The 23814-nt window shown below is 35.2% G+C and overlaps 1 protein-coding gene across 1 annotated transcript in view; it reads left to right on the forward strand.

The window, feature by feature from the left end:
• CEP290 (centrosomal protein 290) overlaps positions 1-23814 on the forward strand; it is a 97944-nt gene that overhangs the window by 29277 nt on the left and 44853 nt on the right. The window contains exons 22-30 of the mRNA XM_080810438.1: positions 1156-1320; positions 1689-1838; positions 3309-3424; positions 4664-4766; positions 4857-5087; positions 8912-9085; positions 20314-20425; positions 21995-22200; positions 23148-23299. Coding sequence (XP_080666564.1) covers positions 1156-1320; positions 1689-1838; positions 3309-3424; positions 4664-4766; positions 4857-5087; positions 8912-9085; positions 20314-20425; positions 21995-22200; positions 23148-23299 — 1409 coding nt within the window. The remainder of the gene's footprint in view (positions 1-1155; positions 1321-1688; positions 1839-3308; positions 3425-4663; positions 4767-4856; positions 5088-8911; positions 9086-20313; positions 20426-21994; positions 22201-23147; positions 23300-23814) is intronic.

The following is a 23814-nucleotide window of genomic DNA, read 5'->3' on the forward strand; positions in this document are numbered from 1 at the left end:
CAGTGACACTTTAGTTGAGATATTTCCTGATTATGTACTTCATTTCACTTTCTGTTGCCACAGGTTATTTTTCAGTACTTCTAATCACCCTTTAATCTCATTTTAAGAAAAGGCCACATAGACAACATGGTGCTTTTTCTCAGCAAGACAGCTGACAAGGCTACCTTGATGTCTGTCACAGTACCTCCTTCTATTTACTTCTGTCTTCCTGGTATCCCCTTTGAATTAGTATAATTTATTATTCCATATGATCCCTGCCTCAGTCTTTCATAAAACTTCATAAAACTTTCATAAAACTTCTGTCTCAAGTTGACTAGATCACTAACCTTCTTTGTCTTTGCCTTGTTTTCTGAAGCTTTCTTTACTTTGCAGTTAGCAGTTTTGTTATATATAATTTCTTTAAAATGCAAATATATTTGTATGTATGTACTCTGTCGATGTGTACTGGGTTGTATGTATATTTATGTATGCCATTGTTGGCAAATTAGGATGAATGAAGCATTTTTGATAATATTTTAATATTTGACATACTATTTTTGCTTATCCAGCCCTTTTGGATAATACTTTGTTACCATCCTTTGCCTTTTTGTCATATATGCTTCAACTGCGTGGAGAGGAAGCAATGAAGAATTCACTTAATTAAATGTAGTAACTATGTCAGTCCTCTGATCATGCTTTAAATATGGGTGCTGCATAGTTTCAAAGTATCTGCATATAAATTATCTCATTTTGACTGCAGAAAAACTTTCTAAAGTGGGCAGATGTGACATTATTTCCTCTTCTTTAGAGATAAGGAAACTAAGGTTTAAAGAATTTAAGTCACTTGCTGAGCTAGTAAGAGATTGGTTAAGATTTGAACCCTAATCCTCTATTGCCTTCCAGTTGTTTTTCTAGTCCATCAGTCTACTAAAATTAGCTAAATGTTAAATGTTATAGCAAGGTAATTACTATGCTTGGAATACTGATGTAAGTTAATCTAGAGTTTTATGAATTTAGATTCACAAATAAGAAATGGTTTTGGCATATTTTGTAATTATGCCTGTCAGTGAAGAGTAAAATGCCTAAATGTGAATTTTATTTAAAAGGTAGGTTTTTTTCTTATTATGATTTTAGTATTTTGCTTCACACTTTTTCAATGTAATCTAAACATATTAGGCTATAGAATCAAAGAATGCAGAAGGAATCTTTGATGCTAATCTGCATTTGAAAGCCCAAGTTGACCAACTTACTGGAAGAAATGAAGAATTAAGGCAGGAGCTCAGGGAATCTCGGAAGGAGGCGATCAGTTATTCTCAGCAGTTGGCAAAAGCAAATTTAAAGGTGAGAATATGAATAAGTAATAGAAAATGCTAAGCATTATGAACATAGTCTTAATATGAACTTTTAATTTTTTTTAAAAGACAGAAAATGCTTCTTGAATTAATTCAACATTACGAAAACTCTTTTTTGGATTTTTCCTAAATAAGTGGGAAATAAGTACCTTTTATAATATAAAAGAATACAAAAATTCTAATTCTATACATAGGTATTTCTAAATAAAATTTAAAGTACGGTTTCATTGATGTCTGGTAGGGCATTCATACATTTACTTTTTGAAAATACTCAGTAGGAAGAAAAAGTTACCGGCTCTTAAATTTGGCTTTGGTTTTGAGAGATGTGACTCTCATTTATGAACTGTTTGTTTCCAGGTAGATCATCTTGAAAAAGAGATCATTCTTTTACGGCAATCAGAAGGATCAAACGTTGTTTTTAAAGGAGTGGACTTACCTGATGGGATAGCACCATCTAGTGCCAATATTATTAATTCTCAAAATGAATATTTAATACATATCTTACAGGTAGTAAAAATTTTGCATCTCAATAACAAAAGCTATTGATAGTATGTTTCTTCATATATTCCTTTGAGTGTTCTTAGAATATTATCATTGAGATATATTTTTATTGGATTTTGATATTAAATGAAATATTATGAATGAAAGCAGTTTGTTCCATTCATCTGTATAAGAAGCATGCTGACATATTTTGTGCGCATACATGTCATGAAATATATGATTAACAGGTAGAATGACATGCAGCTAAGGTGGTAATGTATAAATAGAGGAGCCTTTTTATTTAGTGCTGGTTGGAAAAGCAATTCAAGTGAATAAAGTCTGATACAATTTTTAGTGAAATAATTAAATTGTTCCTTTTTTATTTTAACTACAAGAGAAAGTTTTTAAATCAAATTGTCTTTAATGTATTTCTTCCCTTTCAACTTGTGTTGGTTAATTCATTAGTAAATTAGAAAGGGTAGTGCTTGCCCTGGGTTTGTCAGTTTTGCTGACTATATTGTGGTCATTATGAATGGCTTAATGAAAGATACTTTTCATTATTTCATTTGAAGTGTGAATGCCCGTAACATCATGTACATTTGAAATATAATTACGAAAATGTGTCTGGAATGAATGAAAATATGTTTTTGATTATTAGCACTACTGTTTCCATCTCCTAGATGATCCCTTTGTGAATATACCTGAGTGATGATTATTAAATAATACTTGTTTTTGTATTTGAAAAATGTTTTTGTATTTGTATATTATATTTGAAAAACATTACTTTTTTTCATCTTTATATAAAAAAAAAATGAAAGGCATTTTGGTAGATTAGAGAGCACCAATTGGGAATCTGAAAACCTGTTCATAGCAAAACATGTACTAAAAAAAAACCAAAAAAACAAAACATGTACTTGGACTCCCAATCCCTTAAGAGTGATAGATGTAGCCAAGGCCTTTGGAGCCATGCAAGACTAACTTTTTAAGTGTTGGATTTGCATGTGTGTAAGGCACCCGACACCAGGATTGCCATCTGTGCTCAGCAGTGGTTACCAAGTGTAGTTTTATGAGCTTTTTAAAGTTGAGTTAATCTTTCTAAGTCCCTTTCTTTGTCTATAAAATGAAGTAATTGGAAAGCGTTGTTTGAATGGAGACATGAACGGGTATGTTCAGAAAAGTGTATGTGAGGCTGAGTGACTAGAGGAAGTTCATAACGACTGGATCTGATCATTTATGTAGATACTGAAACTATCAAATATGATACAAATAATTTTACCAGTTTTATAGTACTTCTCTTTATACATATTGCCTCCTTTCATATGCCTTAAACTAAGATGTTCCATATATTATAGAAATTACCTGTGCTGCTAATGAAGTGAATAACTATATTCTCTTTTATATATTTTTCTATAATCTTGTCAAAGTATAAATTTATACTTTCCAATTTAAAATATATTCTGATTCTTTTTGCATTCTTATTTCTAAACCAATTTTTAGGAACTAGAATGTAAAGAAAATAAATTAAAGACCTTAGAAGATTCTCTTGAAGACTATAACAGAAAATTTGCAGTAATTCGTCATCAGCAAAGCTTATTATATAAAGAATATCTAAGGTATAAGTGTTAGCAAAACTTTTGTAATGTAATTGCAGCATATTCTTACTAATAATGAATGAAATGTAAGAAAACACTTTGTTTTATCCTTCCCTCGTGCCTCTTCCCCTCTATTTTATGTCTTACTTTCCTTATCTATGAATTTCTGAGATAGTAATGCCTTTTTCATAGGGTTATTACAAAATCTAATTGAACTGTTACATGAAAATGCTCAGATATGAATATTTTGCAAATGCCCTGGCACATGAACATTTTGTACATGTCAGCTGTTAGCATCATTCTTCATCATTACTGTCATCATTATTGATATATTTTCATTGGTAACTAATATGTTTCTCCTTATCTCTGCTATTTCATCTATATCAACCAAATAATTTTCTTAGAAGTCGTTAGAATACCAGATCAACGGTGATTTAAATATGAAGGGTAATTATTATGTGATCTAACAAGAAACCCAAAGCAAATTATAGGGTAGGCCACATTTAAGGGTTGTTATTATCTTCTATTACAGTTTATAAAATAGATGCAGGAGTTCAAGGAAGAGGAAACCATGCCCACTGTAGAAGAGACATATTTTTTTTTTCCACACAACTTTCTATTTTTAGTTAAAAAAATTTTTTCCAGAACCTTCTAACATAGCAGACTTTGACTCAGATCGCATTAGCCAGAATTGGGCTAATGAGCTGTCCAAGTCATATGTTCAAGTCTCAACCATTCAGTGGCAAAGAGAGTGGTGCCACTATAATTTGTTTATGCCAGCCAGATTGCAGGTGACTGTAGAATGTCTCTCAGGTAAGCAACAGTGTCTTACACACCTTCATTTAAATCAAATGATTACTACTGTTGTTTATATTTTAAGTATTCTGCAACTGGTTAACCCTCAAGTTTTAAGAGTAGGGTCAGAATATTGAGAACTGATTTCCAGAATTAGTTTGGAGTGTTGATTATTTTCCTATTTGTTTTCTGTTTTTAGTAAAATGTTGTAAGATTCAACTTCATCTGTTATATTGTAACAGTTGTAGAGCTGTGACTCATGGAATAATGAAAGTAACTTGATAGATAAAAGAATTTCTTTACACTGCATTTATTTAATAAAAATAGAACTTCCAGGCTAAATCCTTGTCAAATGGAATTTTGAGATACTGTTACCAGATACCAGGAGCTGTGATGCCTCTTGTTCTCCTGTAGTTAAATATTTTATTAGGTTTTATTATATTGTCATTTTTATTTTTTTGGAAGTGAAAAGGAGGCCTGGAAAATAGAATCTGAAACAGTAAAAGAGGAAAAGAAAAAACTGGAGGATCAAATCCAACAAGATGCTATAAAAGTAAAAGAATATAATGTAAGTAAAACTCTTTTAAAATCAGTGTACAATATTGTACCAACTAGGATAGCTACATTCAACAAGTAATATAAATGTGTCTTTGTGCAGAATTTGCTCAATGCTCTTCAGATGGATTCAGATGAAATGAAAAAAACACTTTCAGAAAATAGTAGAAAAATCACAGTCCTGCAAGTGAATGAAAAGTCACTCATAAGACAGTATACTACTTTAGTAGAAATGGAGCGACAGCTTAGGAAAGAAAATGGGAAACAGAAGAATGAATTGATAGCAATGGAAGCTGAAGTTGGTGAAAAAATTGGACGTTTGCAACGATTTAAGGTACGTCTGATTTTTTTTTTTTTTGGCTCTATAAAAACTTTGACGTATGAGGAAGAGAAGATAATATAATGAACAGCCATCTCCTGGATTAATACTTAACATTTATTAACATTTTGCATTATTGCTTCATCTGTTCCTTGTAGGGATAAATTGCAGACATTTCTTCCCTTAGTATTTTAGTGTGCATTTCTAAAAAACAAAGCCTTTTTTTGTTTACATAACACTAACTTTATCACATCTAACAAAAGGGACAGTAATTGCCTTACATTATCTAATGTCCAGGCCATATTAACATTTCCTCAGTTGTTCCAGGATCCAGTCAAGGACCCTGCATTATATTTATATGCTATATGTCATTAAGTCTTTAATATTCATAGGATCTCCTGGGCTTTTTTTTTCCTCTGTGAAAATGTTGAAGATTTACCTTTTTTTTTTTTGTAATTTTGCTTATTCTTCTATTCATTGTATTTACTAAAAGCTTTGAAGACTTGGATATGTCAGATTAAACATTTTTGATAAGAATACTCCATCCAAAGTTGAGAGGCAATGTGAGGGGTTTGGGGGGTAGGAAAGGAATGAATGAAACAAGATGAGATCGGGAGGGAGACAAACCCTAAGAGACTCTTAATCTCACAAAACAAACTGAGGGTTGCCGGGGGTAGGGGGGTAGGGAGAGGGTGGTTGTGTTGTGGACATTGGGGAGGGTATGTGCTATGGGGAGTGCTGTGAAGTGTAAACCTGGCGATTCACAGACCTGTATCCCTGGGGCTAATACATTATATATTAATAAAAAAAATTAAAAAATTAAAAAAAAATAAAAAGAATACTCCATCCATAATCCATTGTACTTTAATACCCTATGTTGTATCACTTCAAAAAAGATGGAATGTCTGGTAGTCCCATGTTTCATGCATGATTATTATCTTAAGGGGCAAACAGCCATATATTTCTATTAATAAGTGACTTAGTTAACTGGTGATATTTTGGTACCATGCAAATAACCAGTTGTTTGCCGGGCTTTAGGATCTACTGATGATTGTTGTTTTCTGACTCAGTTATTTCATTAGGAGTTGCAAAAATTACTTTCTAGTTATATTGTTTTCTACATGTATTATCCAATAGTCTTTTGTAAAATAAAGAGCTTTTCCTCATTAGTCCAGCCTATTCAGTTATCTTAAAGTATAGTCCTACGAGAAAGACAAGATAAAAGCTTCATTCTTTCTTTTGAATGACTAGTCTTCAGAAATCAGGGTTGGTGTACTCTGCTTCTACCTGTTTGCCTGACTTCCCCAGCTTTCTGTTCCTTCAGTATCATTACAGACTCACACACTTAGTTGTTGTTTGTTAGTCTTAATTGTGGCCAGTGGGAATTCTTAGTAAAGCCTGCTCTCATTTCCTTTTGACAAGAATCCAGTAGTCTTTGAGCCAAGTTTCAAATGTTGGTTTGTTTTCTGGCACAAGATGTTCAGGATTTACCTTATGTGCTTTTATCCAGATTTGAAATAAACCATTATGCTAAAGAAACTGGTTCTTTTTAGTGGGAAAGGCATTTAGACACCAAAAACTGGTCACTAGATGTTACTGTTCTTGAGGTTTTGTTGCTACTGGTCCCCTTCAGTGGACAAATTGGGAAAACGTGTATATTTAAACCATGAGTTCATATTGTTATCTCCAATTCAGATTTAATATGGTAGGGTTAGGAAATGGTATGGAGTTGTTACTAACTTTGATTTAGTACTCATATTTCCTTTTTCTTACGTGGAAATCTGTTATTAACATTAAAATTATTGCTCTATCCTATAATATTCACACATTAATATGAAGATAATCTTGCATCGATATTAACAATAGCAGCAGCAGTGCTACCAAATTTAGTTTAAAATTTCTTTATAGTTCTTATTTTCTTTAGAATATCTTTCAATAGGATGTATAGTCAAGGTAATCTATTCTACAGTAACTTGAAATAATTTTCTTTGTGTGGTTATGCTATAAATTTGCTATATAAGTTAGGCTCATTTGTTTTGCATTTGTCTTCAAACTCGGAGGTTACTTTTGCTTTCTTTTTTTAATTTGATTTGAATATATAAAACATTTGCGTGTTTCAAACATATAATCAGAGAAATCTTACTTCTGTCTCTATACCTTTGACTCCATTCTGCCCTCCCTGCTCTATGTAACTGATTATCCTTTTAACGATTGCATACTCTGTATACTCTTTTACACCTGTGTTACATCTTGTCTTAGATAGCCTATTTTAAGACAAGATGCGTTATGTCTTAAAAGATGTAATGCATGGGGCACCTGGGTGGCTCAGTGGGTTAAAGCCCCTGCCTTCGGCTCAGGTCATGATCTCAGGGTCCTGAGATCAAGCCCTGCATCAGGTTCTCTGTTCAGCAGGGAGCCTGCTTCCTCCTCTCTCTCTGCCTGCCTCTCTGCCTACTTGCGATCTCTGTCTGTCAAGTAAATAAATAAAATCTTTAAAAAAAAAAAAAAAGATGTAATGCATCTTGTCTTAGATAGCCTATTTTAAGCATGTACATTTTGAGTTTACATGTCCAAATTCACATAGGATCATGTAAACACAAAAGAATTCAAAGTAGAATTAAAATGAAATTGAGTTCCTTACTATTCACTTTTAAAAATAGTAATAGGTGAAATTGCCATGCTAACAAACATTGTCAATGTGATCTTAAAGCTGACCCCTGATGTAGAAAGGAACTTACTGAATAATGAAAGCTATTTTTATTTGGACATGTAATAAGGAAACTTTGAGTCTTAAGAAATGTTCTTGTTTTTATTTTTGTGTTTTTCTTGGAGTATTGCACATATAGCTAGTGCATGGCGTAGAAGGGAAAAAAGAACTAGAATGCTCTTCTTAACCTGATTGTTCAATCCTGTATTGGGGGCCTGGTGCATGACAACTGGAAAGCCAAAAATTGGGTATTTTTAGGGAATTGGAAATAGGAAACTCCTCCCCATCCAAAGAAATTATGAAACCAAACTCCAAGGGTATGGTAGAATAATGTGTACTTATGTAGATGGAAAAGAAAAGCTGTCAAAATGAGATGTGAAGCACGATTAATGAATATTTTTCGCTCATTACTGTACTTCAGATGAAATTTTAACAGTAAATTCTTTATCTTCCTCACTTTATAAATTTGGTTATTCCTTACACTACTTCATCAACTTACTTTAGAGAGAAATAAAAGTTCAGATTACTTCTTCTTAGTATTAATAGTGTCTTGGTGTTGTGACTTTTTATAGTTGTATAGCTGAGTAGAACATGAAACAAGTAACTGAAAGTCTTTCATATTATTTATTAGAGATAGCTATGATCGAGAGATATTTTTTTCTCATCAAGTTGTTTGCTTCATGTGAACAAAAGGTTTTCTCTTATTACAAAGCTACTTTGTGTAACTGTAATAAGGAGAAATAGCTATCGTAATGTGGTGATGCTAATTTTGCCATTCAGCTAACTAAAGGCAAATTTTTTTTAATCTTACAAAATCCAGAAAAGCTATCCAGGGATATATTCTGAGTGATATATTTTCTTGCTCCTTTGTATGGTGCTTTTCTGAAATTAATTGAATTTTGTTTTATTGTGATAGTTATGAAAGAATTCCCTTTATTTTTATTATTTAAAATCTCTAAATAATATTATTTCTTATAGGAAACAAAATAATTATTTTAAATTTTTAATACATGAGAAATCTTTTTTTTTTAAAAAAATGATTCTAAAATGTGTGTTGCTTTTAGGTGTATTGCCTTATGCTTCACCAGAAAAAAATACACTAACTTAACTCAGTGTATCCTTATTTACACAGGAGATGGCCATTTTCAAGATCGCAGCTCTCCAAAAAGTTATAGATAATAGTGTTTCTTTGTCTGAACTAGAATTGGCCAATAAACAATACAATGAGTTGACTGCAAAGTACAGGGATATCTTGCAAAAAGATAATATGCTGGTTCAAAGAACAAATAAATTGGAACATTTAGAGGTAAGTTTACATGGTCCTTGAACCTTGTACTGTTAGCTGTTTTTCTTGGGTGGTGGTACTGGTACGTGCAGAATGACTTCCAGATGACTTCATCCTGTCATCCTTCCTTAGTCCACTTGCATAATTTTATTGAATCAAGCCTCTTTTCCCCAGGCACTTAAAAAAGAAAAAGACAAGCATGAACCAAATAAGGAAATTATAACCAAAAGAGGAAGAATCATTAAGTACCCACTCCTTTCTCTTCCCCTGATCCCAGTGCAAATTATTTTCTCATAGTCCTTGGCTTATTATGTTCCTTGGGATGATGTAGCCAAGAATGGCTCTTCCTGGATCATGGATGAGTTCTGGAAGTTCCCATCCTTTCTTATTGTACAGATAAGAAAAATAGGATAAGGTATCATAAGTTTCTTTCAAATAATATGTGAATCTGGCCCAGAGTCCTTTTTAGTTCTCTTCTAGCCACTTGACTTCCATACCTTTAACAGTAGGCAAAACCAGCTCCTGATTTTTTCATCTTCTTCTTAAAAAAATAAGAGCTTACGTGCTCGCTTCGGCAGCACATATACTAAAATAAATAAATAAATAAATAAATAAATAAATAAGAGCTTATGTCTTTTGACTTACTCTCTTTTGTGATCCTCTCCTAGGACAGGAGTGAGGTCTAATTTGAGGCTTTTTAGATTGTACTTGTGTAGAGAAACACAATCAATAGAACACCCAAATGTCATTAACAGCTTTGAATGACTCCTATAAAAGTATCTGAGATATTTACTAATACTAACTATAAGTAATCATGATCAGTTTACTTTTTACTGTTTTTGCTAATGAGAGATGATTATGTTAATTTTTATAGAAAATTTGAATATTTAGGTGTGGTAATAATTTGTTTTACTTTTTCCCCATTTTTCATGTCCTTTGCCCTCTTCCTCTGAAGCATTTGAAAATTCAGTATAGCAATGTGTTAGGTAGGTTAACATAGCAATAAGTAATTTTTAACTTTTATTTATTTTTGCAAAGAATAGTTTTTGTCTTCCTTTAAAATTTTAAAAAAAAGTTGCATTTGAATTATATCCCTTCCTCTCCTTCCGCATCTTGATTATAATTATGAATATATATTTATCCCTATTGGCAATGTCTTAATTTTATTGTTTCTTTTGTGTATTGTGTGTAGCCATTACTCCTATCCCTATCTCCCATATTACCTCCTCCTTACTACCACTGTAGTGATTATTCTAAACATGAACCTGACCATGCGATGCCCTGCTTCAAACCTATCAACAGCTGCTAGTCACTTAAAGAGTAAAAGTCAAATTTCTTTCATGATTAGACACCACTTACCTCATGTCATCTCTTGTAATGCTCTAAGTACTTTTACAAGTTACGTTTTTGACACTGAACTACTAGTTTTCTGGAACACAGTGTTTTTCCCTGTATATGTTCTTTCATACCCGCTGTTTCCTTGTCTAGGAGCTCTCCCCCCTCTCTCAGCTTATGTGCTCAGTGAATTTCTGTTAATGCTTAAAACTTTGTTCACACATTATCTTTTTTTTTTTCCAGAAACATCTTTCTTTATTGAACAAAGTTCCTCTGTTTCTATTAGTTCTCTGTCTTATACATAGTTCTGCTCTTTATAGCACATCATATTGTGAGTGTTGATCGTCTGCATCCCCAACTGGAATATAAGCTTCTTGATGTCAGGAACTCTACTTATTTCATTTTTGTGTGTTTAGTGCCTCCTGTTTGGCACACAGTTAAACCTAATAAATGTTGACCTTGAGAGAGTGATTAATGGTGTAGAGCCATGGTGCAAAGGCCATCAGATGTGGTGATTAGGAAATCACTGATGCCTGTCAAGAGTGAAGTTCTTGAGAGTAAAGGTGATGAAAATCAAATTTCAGAATATAGAGTGGGTGATAAGGAAATGCAAAAAATGAATGGCTGATAAGGCAATAGAAAAACTAGAAATTTGATGACAGAAGAAAAGAGAAGTAGATACGGGCTGAGGTAGAATTGAGAGGAAGATTTGTTTTATCAACTTTTTTTTCTTTTAAGTAAAGGAGGCCAATGAAGTTTCAGGGGAGAGGGAAAGAAAATTTAGAGCAAATAGGGAGAGGATGATTGAACATTAGAGAGGAGGGTGGTAAAAGCATGCCTTTGCTGCCAAGGCAGGGGAGTGAGAATAGGATCTGGAACAAGACCGAAGTTCTCCAAGAAAGTCAGGAAGTGGGGGGTAACATTCTGGCCACGGGCACAGGGAGAGGAGAACGGGAATTCTGGACACCTTGCCTGGATCGTGGTTGATATATTCAGCTATATATCCCCTCAACCACATCTCACCAAAATGACTAGGAGGAGGAACACCCAACAGAGGAAAAATTCAGAGACCATGCCCTCTGCCACAGAATTATTGGATATGGACATAAACAGTATCTCCATAGGGACTTATGAAAGGGAATTCAAGGTAATAATTACCCAGGCACTGGCCAGGTTGGAGAAAACCATTAGTGGCAACCATAGAATCTCTAAGGGTGGAAGTGAGAGCCAATCTGGCAGAAGTTAAAAATGCTATCAAAGAGATCCAATCTAATCTAAATAATGTAACAGCTAGGGTAACCAAGGCAGAAGATAGAATTAGTGATCTAGAAGACAGACTGATAGAAAAGAAGGATCAGGAAGAGGCCTGGAACAAACAGCTTAGAAGCCATGAAAACAGAATTAATGAAATAAATGATGCCATGAAACGTTCCAACATTAGAATTACTGGGATCCCCGAGGGGGCGGAGAAAGAGAGAAGACTAGAAGATATAGTTGAACAAATTCTGGATGAAAGTTTCCCCAATCTGGGGAATGAAACAAGTGTTCATGTCCTAGAGGCAGAAAGGACACCCTGCAAGATCAATGAATCTAGAAAGACCTCCAGACACTTAATTGTGGAAATTCACAAATCATAATTTCAGACAAGAGGTCCTAAGTGCACCTTGGGGGAAGAGATTCCTTATGTACAGAGGAAGGTCCATCAGAATAATGCCAGACCTGTCCACAGAAACCTGGCAAGCTAGAAAGGGCTGGCAAGACATAATCAGGCCGCTAAATGAGAAGAACATGCAGCCAAGAATACTTTATCCAGCAAGGCCGACATTCAAAATGGATGGAGAGATAAAGAGCTTCCAGAACTGGCAAGGTTTAAAAGAGTATGTGACCACCAAGCCGGCACTATAAGAAATATTAAGGGGGGTTCTATAAAAGAAGAAAGAACTGAAGAGTGACATAGAATAGAAATTCACAGAGACAATCTATAGAAACAAGGACTTCACAGGCAACATGATGTCAATAAAATCTTTGAATAATCACTCTCAACATGAATGGCCTAAATGCTCTCATAAAACGGCACAGGGTTGCAGACTGGATAAAACGACAAGTGTTTTATCCAGTGACAAATGAAAAGTGACATGTGCTGTTTACAAGAGACACATTTTGAACCTAAAGATACATCCAGACTGAAAATGAAGGATGGAGATCCATCTTTCATGCCAACGGGTCTCAAAAGAAAGCTGGGGTAGTGATCCTCATATCAGATAAATTAGATTTTAAGCCAAAGACTGTAGTCAAAGATACAGAAGGGCACTACATCATTCTTAAAGGGTCTATCCACCACGAAGATCTAACAATTGTAAATATTTATGCCCCCAATATGGGAGCAACCAACTACGTAAGCCAACTGTTAATCAAAATAGTTATATTGATGGGGCGCCTGAGTGGCTCAGTTGGTTAAGCCTCTGCCTTCGGCTCAGGTCATGATCCCAGGGTCTTGGGATCAAGCCCCGCATTGGGCTCTCTGCTCAGTGGGAAGCCTGCTTCCTCCTCTTTCTCTCTGCCTGCCTCTCTGCCTACTTATAATCTCTGTCTGTCAAATAAGTAAATAAAAATTTTTAAAGAGTTAAATTGATATGAATACATTAATTGTGTGGGATCTTAATGTGCCACTCTCAGTAACAGACAGATCATCCAAGCAGAAAAATCAATAAAGAAACAAGAGCTTTGAATAACACATTGGACCAGATGGACCTCATAGATATATACAGAACATTCCACCCTAAAACAACAGAATACTCATTCTTCTTGAGTGCACATGTGACTTTCTCCAGAATAGACTACATACTGGGTCAAAAATCAGGTCTCAACCGATACCAGAAGATTGAGATTATTCCCTGCATATTCTCAGACCACAATGCTTTGAAACTGGAACTCAACCACAAGAAAAAGTTTGGAAGGAATTCAAACTTGGAAGCTAAAGACCATCCTGCTGAAAAATGTTTTGATCAACCCGGAAATCAAAAAGAACTTAAACAATTCATGGAAACCAATGAGAATGAAGACACATCGGTCCAAAACTTATGGGATACGAAAAAGGCGGTCTTAAGGGGGAAATACATATCAATACAAACCTCATTCAAAAAAAATTGAAAAATCCCAAATACACCAGCTCTCTTTACACCTTAAAGAACTGGAAAATCAACAACAAATTAAGCCAACCCCAGCACAAGAAGGGAAATAATCAAGATTAGAGCAGAGATCAATGAGATAGAAACTAGAGATACAGTAGAACACATCAATGAAGGTAGAAGCTGGTTCTTTGAAAGAATCAATAAGATTGATAAACCACTGGCCAAATTAATCCAAAAGAAAACAGAGATGACCCAAATTAATAAACTTATGAATGAAAGCAGAGAGATCATAACTAACACCAAGGAAATAGAAACAATCACCAGAAATTATTATCAACAGTTATATACCAATAAGTTAAGCAAACTAGATGAAATGGATGCATTCCTGGAAATCTATAAACTTCCAAAACTAAATCAGGATGAAATTGACCACCTGAATAGACCAGTACGAAGTAATGAGATAGAAGCAGTGATCAGAAACCTCCCATAAAAACAAGAGCCCAGGACCTGACAGATTCCCTGGGGAATTCTACCAAACATTCGAAAAAGAAATAATCCTTATTCTCCTGAAACTGTTAAAAAAGAAAGAAAGAAAGAAACAGAAGGAAAACTTCCAGACTCCTTCTATGAAGCCAGCATTACACCCTTATCCCCAAACCAGGCAAAGACCCCATCAGAAAGGAGACTTTCAGACCAATATCCCTGATGAATATGGGTGCTAAGATTCTCAACAAGATCCTAGCTAATAGGATCCAACAGTACATTAAAAAGATTATCCACCATGGCCAGGTGGGATTTATCCATGGGATGCAAGGGTGGTTTAACATTCGCAAATCAATCGATGTAATAGAACAAATCAGTAAGAGAAGAGGGAAGAACCACATGGTCCTCTCAATTGATGCAGAAAAAGCATTTGACAAAATACACCATCCTTTCCTGATTAAAATGCTTCAAAGTACAGGGATAGAGGGAACATGCCTCAACTTCATAAAATCCATCTATGAAAAACCCACTGCAAATATCATTCTCAATTGGGAAAAGCTGAGAGCCTTCCCTTTTAGATCAGGAACATGACAAGGATGTCTACTCTCGCCACTGTTGTTCAATGTAGTACTAGAAGTCCTAGCAACAGCAGTCAGACAACAAAAAGAAATAAAAAGTATTCACATTGGCAAAGAAGATGTCAAAGTCTCTCTCTTTGCAGATGACATGATACTTTATATGGAAAATGCAAAAAACTCCACCCTCAAACTACTAGAATTCATACAGCAATTCAGTAATGTGGCAGGATACAAAATCAATGCACAGAAATCACTTGCTTTCTCATACAATAACAATGAAACTGTAGAAAGGGAAATTAGAGAATCGATTCTATTTACTATAGCACAAAGAACCATAAGATACCAGGGAATAAACCTAACCAAAGAGGTAAAGGATCTGTACTCGAGGAACTATATAACACTCATGAAAAAACTGAAGAAGACACAGAAAGATTGAAAAGCATTCTGTGCTCATGGATCGGAAGAATAAACATTGTTAAAATGTCTATACTGCCTAGAGCGATTTATGCTTTCAGTGCCATCCCGATCAAATTTCCACAGGCGTTTTTCAAAGTGCTAGAACAAACAGTCCTAAAATTTGTATGGAACCAGAAAAGACTCCAAATTGCTAAGGAAATGTCGAAAAAGAATAACAAAACTAGGGACATCACGTTGTCTGATTTCAAGCTTTACTACAAGCTGTGATCACCAAGACAGCATGGTACTGGCACAAAAACAGACACATAGACTAGTGGAACAGAGTAGAGAGTCCAGATATGGACTGCAACTCTATAGTCAAATCATCTTCGACAGGGGTGCCTGGGTGGCTCAGTGGGTTAAAGCCTCTGCCTTTGGCTCAGGTCATGATCCTAGCGTCCTGGAATCAAGCCCCACATTGGGCTCCCTGCTCAGCAGGGAGCCTGCATCCTCCTCCTCTCTCTCTGCCTGCCTCTGTGCCTGCTTGTGATCTCTGTCTGTCAAATAAATAAATAAAATCTTTAAAAAAATTATCTTCGACAAAGTAGGAAAAAAATATCCAGTGGAAAAAAGTCTCTTCGATAGATGGTGCTGGGAAAATTGGACAGCTATATGTAGAAGAATGAAACTTGACCGTTCTCTTACACCATACACAAAGATAAACTAGAAATGGATAAAAGACCTCAACATGAGGTAGGAATCTGTCAAAATCCTGGGAGAGAACATAGGCAGTAACCTCTTTGACACCAGCCACAGCAACTTCTTTCAAGGCATGTACCTCCAAAGGCAAAGGAAACAGAAGCAAAAACGAACTTTGGGGACTTCATCAAGATAAAAAGCTTCTGCACACCAAATGAAACAGTCAACAAAACAAAGAGGCAACCCACAGAATGGGAGAAGATACCCACAAATGACACTATAGACAAAGGGCTGATACCCAGGGTCTATCAAGAACTCCTCAAACTCAACACTCAAAAAACAATCACGTCAAAAAGACATGAACAGATGCTTCTCTAAAGAAGACATACAAATGGCTAACAGACATATGAAAAAATGTTCATCATCATTAGCCGTCAGGGAGATTCAAATCAAAACCAATTGAGATACCACCTTCCACCAGTTAGAATGGCCAAAATCAACAAAACAGTAAACAGCAAGTGTTGGAGAGGATGTGGAGAAAAGGGAACCCTCTTACATTGTTGGTGGGAATGCAAGTTGGTGGAGCCACATTGGAAAACTGTGGAGATTCCTTAAGAAATTAAAAATAGAGCTACCCTCTGACCCTGTAATTGCACTACTGGGTATTTATTCCAAAGATACAGATGTAGTGAAAAGAAGGGGCATCTGTACCCCAATGTTCATAGGAGCAATGGCCAAATCACGAAACTTCGGGAAGAGCCAGAATGCCCTTCAACAGACGAATGGATAAAGAAGATATGGTCCAGAATAGAGAGCCCAGAAATAGACCCTCAACTCTATGGTCAACTAATCTTTGACAAAGCAGGAAGGAATGTCCAATGGAAAAAAGACAGCCTCTTCAACAAATGGTGCTGGGAAAATTGGACGGCCACATGCAGAAAAATGAAATTGGACTATTTCCTTACCCTACACACGAAAATAGACTCAAAATGAATGAAGGACCTCAATGTGAGAAAGGAATCCATCAAAATCCTTGAGGAGAACGCAGGCAGCAACCTCTTTGACCTTAACCGCAGCAACTTCTTCCTAGGAACATCGCCAAAGGCAACAGAAGCAAGGGCAAAAATGAACTATTGGGATTTCATCAAGATCAAAAGCTTTTGCACAGCAAAGGAAACAGTCAACAAAACCAAGACAACTGACAGAATGGGAGAAGATATTTGCAAACGACATATCAGATAAAGGGCTAGTATCCAAAATCTATAAAGAGCTTAGCAAACTCAACACCCAAAGAACAAATAATCCAATCAAGAAATGGGCAGAGGACATGAACAGACATTTCTGCAAAGAAGACATCCAGATGGCCAACAGACACATGAAAAAATGCTCCACATCACTCGGCATCAGGGAAATACAAATCAAAACCACAATGAGATACCACCTCACACCAGTCAGAATGGCTAAAATTAACAAGTCAAGAAATGACAGATGCTGGCGAGGATGCGGAGAGAGGGGAACCCTCCTACACTGCTGGTGGGAATGCAAGCTGGTGCAACCACTCTGGAAAGCAGTGTGGAGGTTCCTCAAAAAACTGAAAATAGAGCTACCCTATGACCCAGCAATTGCACTACTGGGTATATATCCTAAAGATACAAATGTGGTGCTCCGAAGGGGCACGTGCACCCGAATGTTTATAGCAGCAATGTCCACAATAGCCAAACTGTAGAAAGAACCTAGATGTCCATCAACAGATGAATGGATAAAGAAGAGGTGGTATATATACACAATGGAATACTATGCAGCCATCAAAAGAAATGAAATCTTGCCATTTGCGACGACATGGATGGAACTAGAGGGTATTATGCTTAGCGAAATAAGCCAATCAGAGAAAGACAACTATCATATGATCTCTTTGATATGAGGAAGTGGAGATGCAATGTGGCGGGGTTGGGGGGAGGTAGGAAAAGGAAAAATGAAAAGATGGGATTGGGAGGGAGACAAACCATAAAAGATTCAATCTCAAAAAACAGACTGAGGGTTGCTGGGGGGAGGGGGGACGGGAGAGGGTAGTGGGGAAATGGACATTGGGGAGGGTATGTGCTATGATGAGTGCTGTGAAATGTGTAAACCTGGCGATTCACAGACCTGTACCCCTGGGGATAAAAATACATTATATGTTTATTAAAATAAAAAAAAAAGAAGATATGGTCCATATGTACAATGGATATTATGCCTCCATCAGAAAAGATGAATACCCAACTTTTGTAGCGACATGGATGGGACTGGAAGAGATTATGCTGAGTGAAATAAGTCAAGCAGAGAGAGTCATTTATCATGTGGTTTCACTTACTTGTGGAACATAAGGAATAATATCATGGAGGACATTAGGAGAAGGAAAGGAAAAGTGAATTCGGGGAAATTGGAGGGGGAGACGAAGCATCAGAGACTGTGGGCTCTTACAAACTGAGGATTTTAGAGGAGAAGGATGTAGGTGGATAGGTGAGCCTGGTGGTGGGTATTAAGGAGGGCACGTATTGCCTGGAGCACTGGGTGTGATGCATAAGCAATGAATCTTGGAACACTGAAAAAATAAATTTTTTTAAAAAAGCAAAAAAAAAAAAGTCAGGAAGTAAGAGGGAAAAGAGTAGAAAGATGTTGTAAAACACTAATCCCTCTTTTGTTGTTTTCCTATGTATTTATAGGACCTAGACAAGGTTGTAATTATGCTTGTTACCAGAAAGTCATGTTTTATTCCCTTATCCTGCCTTTCTTCTTATTATAACATCTCTTTTAAAGAAAACCTCATTATCCTGTTTTACATTCTTTATAGCACATATTACCTGACATTATATTATATATTGGCTTCCTTACCAACCACGCACCACCCCCCCAAAACACAAGTTCTAGGATAGCATTTGTTTATCATTAAAGTCCAGGGCTTAGAATACCTGACATACAGTAAGCATTTTGTTTGTTATAACAATAAATGAGCATATTAAATTTGTATGCCAACTCCTACATTTATGTGTCCAGCCTGACTTCTCAGTGCTGTAATGGAATTACCTACTTTATAACTCCTGTTCCAAGGGGATCTTAAATTTAACATATCGCAAATAATCTCCTGATGTCTGTCTTTCTCCCAGTCTTTTCTGTTTCAATAGGCACTACTATTACCTACTCAGGGGAAGATACCTTAGAGTTGCTTTCTAGTCATTTCTCTCCCGTGTCATTTTTATATCCTGAATAAAATTCATTCATATCTGTCCTTTTTTCTCCATCTTCACTGCTGGGACCCTATTCATCAGAACTTTGCGATATCTTCCTAATTTCTGATTTCCCTGTGTACTACTTCATTTATTCTTTACGTTGCCTTCAGAATGATTGTTAAAACTTCCTCCTTAAAATCTTTAAATGGTTTCCTATTATATATTAAGTTAAATTCCAGTTCCTTAACTTGACATACCATGCCTGACCCTGTTCTCTCTCCCCTTTTACTGACTTTTGCTGATACCCCAGACTCAGTTCTGCATCAGAGCATCTGGATTTGTTTGTGCATCTGCTCTTTCCCTGGGTGGTTTCTTTTCGAGACTGGCTACCTTAGCTTTCTGCTTAAATACCACCTCTTCAGGAGTTAACACCTTCTTCAACTGCTTTATCTTGATTTGACTTCTTTTGTTTTTCTCTGGGTTCATACTCTGTATCTTTCTAGATCTTTACTTTTTTTCTTTTTTCAAAGATTTTATTTATTCATTTCACAGAAAGAGACACAGCGAGAGAGGGAACACAAGCAGGGGGAGTGTGAGAGGCAGGCTTTCCACAGAGCAGGGAGCCCAATGAGGGGCTCTATCCGAGGACCCTGGGATCATGACGAGCCCAAGGCAGCTGCCCAACCGACTGAGCCACCCAGGTGCCCCTAGATCTTTGCATTTTTTAAAATTTAATTTTTTTTTTTTTAGTATTCCAAAATTCATTGTTTATGCACCACACCCAGTGCTCCATGCAGTACGTGCCCTCCATAATACCCACCACCAGACTCACCCACCCCCCCCAACCCCTCCCCTCTGAAACCCTCAGTTTGTTTCTCAGATCTTTACATTTTTAATGTTTGTTTTGTTTGCTTACCTGTTCACTGCTGCCTTCCACACCCTCCCCAGCTCCTGCCACACACACATACCCACAGATACCAAATGGTAAGGCCTGTGAAGGCCAAAATTTTATGTTTCTTTTTATCATGGATATGCAGCACCTCACTGCTAGCATTCCAGGGATGCTCAGTAACTATTTGTGCGAGACAGGGACATGAGCAACCTTCATTGTGAAGGTTGTGAAATTCTAAGTATTCCAGCTGGGCAAAATGCACACAGCAGAAACTAATGCTCAGAAGCCACAGATCGGATACACAAGAGATTTTGATGATTATTTTAAAATAATATTCTCTGTGTGTGTGTGTGTGTGTGTGTGTGTGTGTGTGTATTCGTATGTATATATTACATGTAGGGGAGCTCCTAATTTTGTTAAAGAAAATCAGATTGTGAGTTTAAGGAGATATTATATAAAGCAATATCACTGCTGTGGTATTAGTCTGAATTACAATGTAGTTTCTCAGTGATGTTTCTGTTTTATTCAGTGTGAAAATGCGTCCCTAAAAGAACAAATGGAGTCTATAAATAAAGAACTGGAGATTACCAAGGAAAAGCTTTACACTATCGAACAAGCCTGGGAGCAAGAAACTAAACTAGGTAAGTATTAGGACTCTGATAATATAAAGTGATGAAGACCTAATAGTGAATATTTTTCTTTTATAGTTCCTTTTTTATATCAGGTGAAAAGGAAGTATTTTGATAAAAATGAACTGTGCTTTAACAGTTTAATTTAGCAGGCAGTTGATGAGTAATATCTTATGCTAATCTCTACCAAAATTCGGTTTTTAGTTGTTTAATTAGATTTGTTCCTAGTGAAATCATGTATGTTAAAAAATTATGTCTAAGCATTAGCTATTTTGAACCATTTAACAAATCAAGATTGGTGATAATTTTTAAATAACTATATCTTAGTGGTAGTGTGTGGAATTTTCCACTGTGTGTAAAGTACTGTTGAGAATGCATCATTTGATAGATTTAAGTTAAAAGGTCACCATAAAACATCAAAAAAAATTTGCAAAGAATTTATATAGCCCTGGTTTGACTATTATTATTTTTTAGATCACTTTATACATGTTTATGTGAGCACTGGATATTGTGTAGAAGTGTTGAATCACTGTATTGTACCGCTGAGACTGATATTACACTGTGTGTTAACTAACTGGAATTTAAATAAAAACTTAAATAAAGTGTAAGTTTGACTCTAATGGAAAAAATATATACTTTAACTGTATTTAACATTGTATAGTATATTCACTTAGTAGATGTCAAAATATTTGTTTTACTCATCATCTTATACATACAAATATTCATGCAGTATCTTACTGTTTCAGTGATTAAATCACTAGGTCTTCTTATTTTTGCTATTGCTTATGGTACTGCAGTGAACATATTCACGTATATCTAACATAGATATTACTGTCTCACAAGATCTTAAAATATTTGTGGCTTCTGCTAGGGTTTTTCATATTAGTTTTTCAAATGGTTATCCTAGTTCATGGCATTTAAATAATTTTTTATCTTAGTAGCATTGTGCTTTATAATCTTCAAATAAATTTGCTCCTTTGGATAAAGCGTTTTCATATGTTTTCTAATGCACTTAGAGCTCTAATGCTGTTCAAGGTTTCTGTTATGAAACAGAGCTGTTTTTTTTTTTTAAATTGGCAATTGAGACATGTACTTTAGTGAAGACTAACATTGGGCCTAACATTATCTAAAATAAGCTACTTTTAGAAATGCAGTTTTTAATTCATTAAGAGATTGAAAGTGAATTGACTTCCATGTAGCTTCCACATGAAAGAAGGTATCTTATATCCTAAGATATAAAAAAAGGTATTACATACAATTGTGGTAAGTTCTCTGTACCTTTTACCTTAGCCCTCTTTAATAAGTGTTGGATTTCCTATAGAAATTCCTTAATTTCTATGAGGAATAATTTTTACGATCACTTGACTGATGAAGAGTATAAGTTCCAGAGAGATGAAATGGGACAGATAGTATCCAAACATGAATAGAGCTAAGGCTGGAATCCAGGTCTGTCATAATTCATAAGGCTCTTGTGTTTTCCACGGCACCATGTTATTACTGCATCCTTGTCTATAATGGCTAAAATATTTGGGATATGATTTTGATAATAGCTTGAGATTGACTTAGTATTGTTGCATATAGGAAATGAATCGAACATGGATAAGGCAAAGAAATCAATAACCAACAGTGAAATTCTTTCTATTTCCAAAAAAATCACTATGCTGGAGATGAAGGAATTAAATGAAAGGCAGCGGGCTGAACACTCTCAAAAAATGTATGAACATGTCAGGACTTCATTAAAGCAAATGGAAGAACGTAATTTTGAATTGGAAACCAAGTTTGCTGAGGTTTGATACAATTTTTAATCATGTAATAAGAGTAAGAATTAGTCATGTTAGACATATGTCTATGTCTGTTAGACATTGTATTTTGTGGGAGATTAGTTTGTACTTCTGAAGTAACAATATAGTGCTTGTGTTTCATGTAATGTATAAATAAAAGATGTATTTTTAAATCTGAAATGTTTAAAAAGAAAGCACATATTTCTGTGAATGAGTTCTTTTTTCTCAGCAACCATTACATTAGAGTTAATGCAAAAAGGTATTATTTGCTTAATAACGATGTTGCCTTCCACTACCATCAGTTCGTTTAACAAGTATTTATTGAGTGCCTATCACATGCTAGATACTGTATGGGGGCTAGTGTTAGGGCAGGAAACAGAATAGACAGTAATCTCTATTCTCAGGACTTTACATTTTAATAGTAAGTTTTAGACTTTTTTGATGTGGTCAGAAATATTAAATTGGCTGGCAATAAATACAGTTTGCAAATATTCAACAATTAATGATGAAAAAGAACTCGTGTCATGTTTACTTTGAGAAATAGTATGTATTTTAAACCTGTCATTTGTTTATTTTAACTGAGTCACTAAATATATATTAAGAAGATTTTACTAACTCATATTTATAGATAATATAATTGAAGTAAAGTATATTGTATAAACCACATTTCAAACAAATTTAAGAAAAGCAGGGATTCAAATATTAGACTTTGAGTTGTCTAATCTAAATGACTTTTGGTGGGTTGGTATATAACCAGAGTTGCTATAATCTGTTCCTCACTCTTTTTCTTTACCTTCTTTAATCTATTCTTAGTATTTCATCACACCTAATTCAGTATGACTTGACTAATGCCAAGTAAAGAGAAAAGCAGTATGGATGGTAAAAGCTAAATTGAAAGGGAAGACCTCACCCAAAACTAATAAATCTGAACACTTTTTGTTACTTTTTCTTAGCTTACCAAAATCAATTTGGAAGCACAGAAGGTGGAACAGATGTTAAGAGATGAATTAGCTGATAGTGTGAGCAAGACAGTAAGTGATGCTGATAGGCAACGGATTCTAGAATTAGAGAAGAGTGAAATGGAACTAAAAGTTGAAGTGTCAAAGTAAGTTCATGTAAACTTTTCAGTTATTAGATGTGTCTACTCTAATTTGTCTTTAAGAAACCTAGTTACAGTGGTTTGGGATAATACTCTTCTTGGAATTGATACTGATTGTTGTTATTTTTCTTTTTTTGTAAGAACACGATTACATAAGATTAACAAGATTAATTTTTAACAGGCATAAATAATAATATTGAAGAGGAAATAATGTCCCAAGATTCATATTTCTCACAGTCCAGGAATAGTACTGCAGGAAGAACTGAACTTGGAATTCAGACCCTATGCTGCCTAGTTCTTCCACATAGTGATATTTTTTTGGAGGAAAGTGTGATGGTCATTTAATTTATTTAAACTTAAGCTTCTTATATCTGATAAAGGGTTATCCAAAATATATAAAGAAATTATACAACTTAACACCCAAAAAACAAATAATCTAATTAAAAATGGGCAGAAGAAATTAACAGGCATTTCTCTAAAGAAGGCATCCAGATGGCCAGTAGACATGAAAAGATGCTCAG

Source organism: Martes martes, assembly GCF_963455335.1.
Source record: "Martes martes genome assembly, chromosome: 8".
NCBI lineage: Eukaryota > Metazoa > Chordata > Mammalia > Carnivora > Mustelidae > Martes > Martes martes.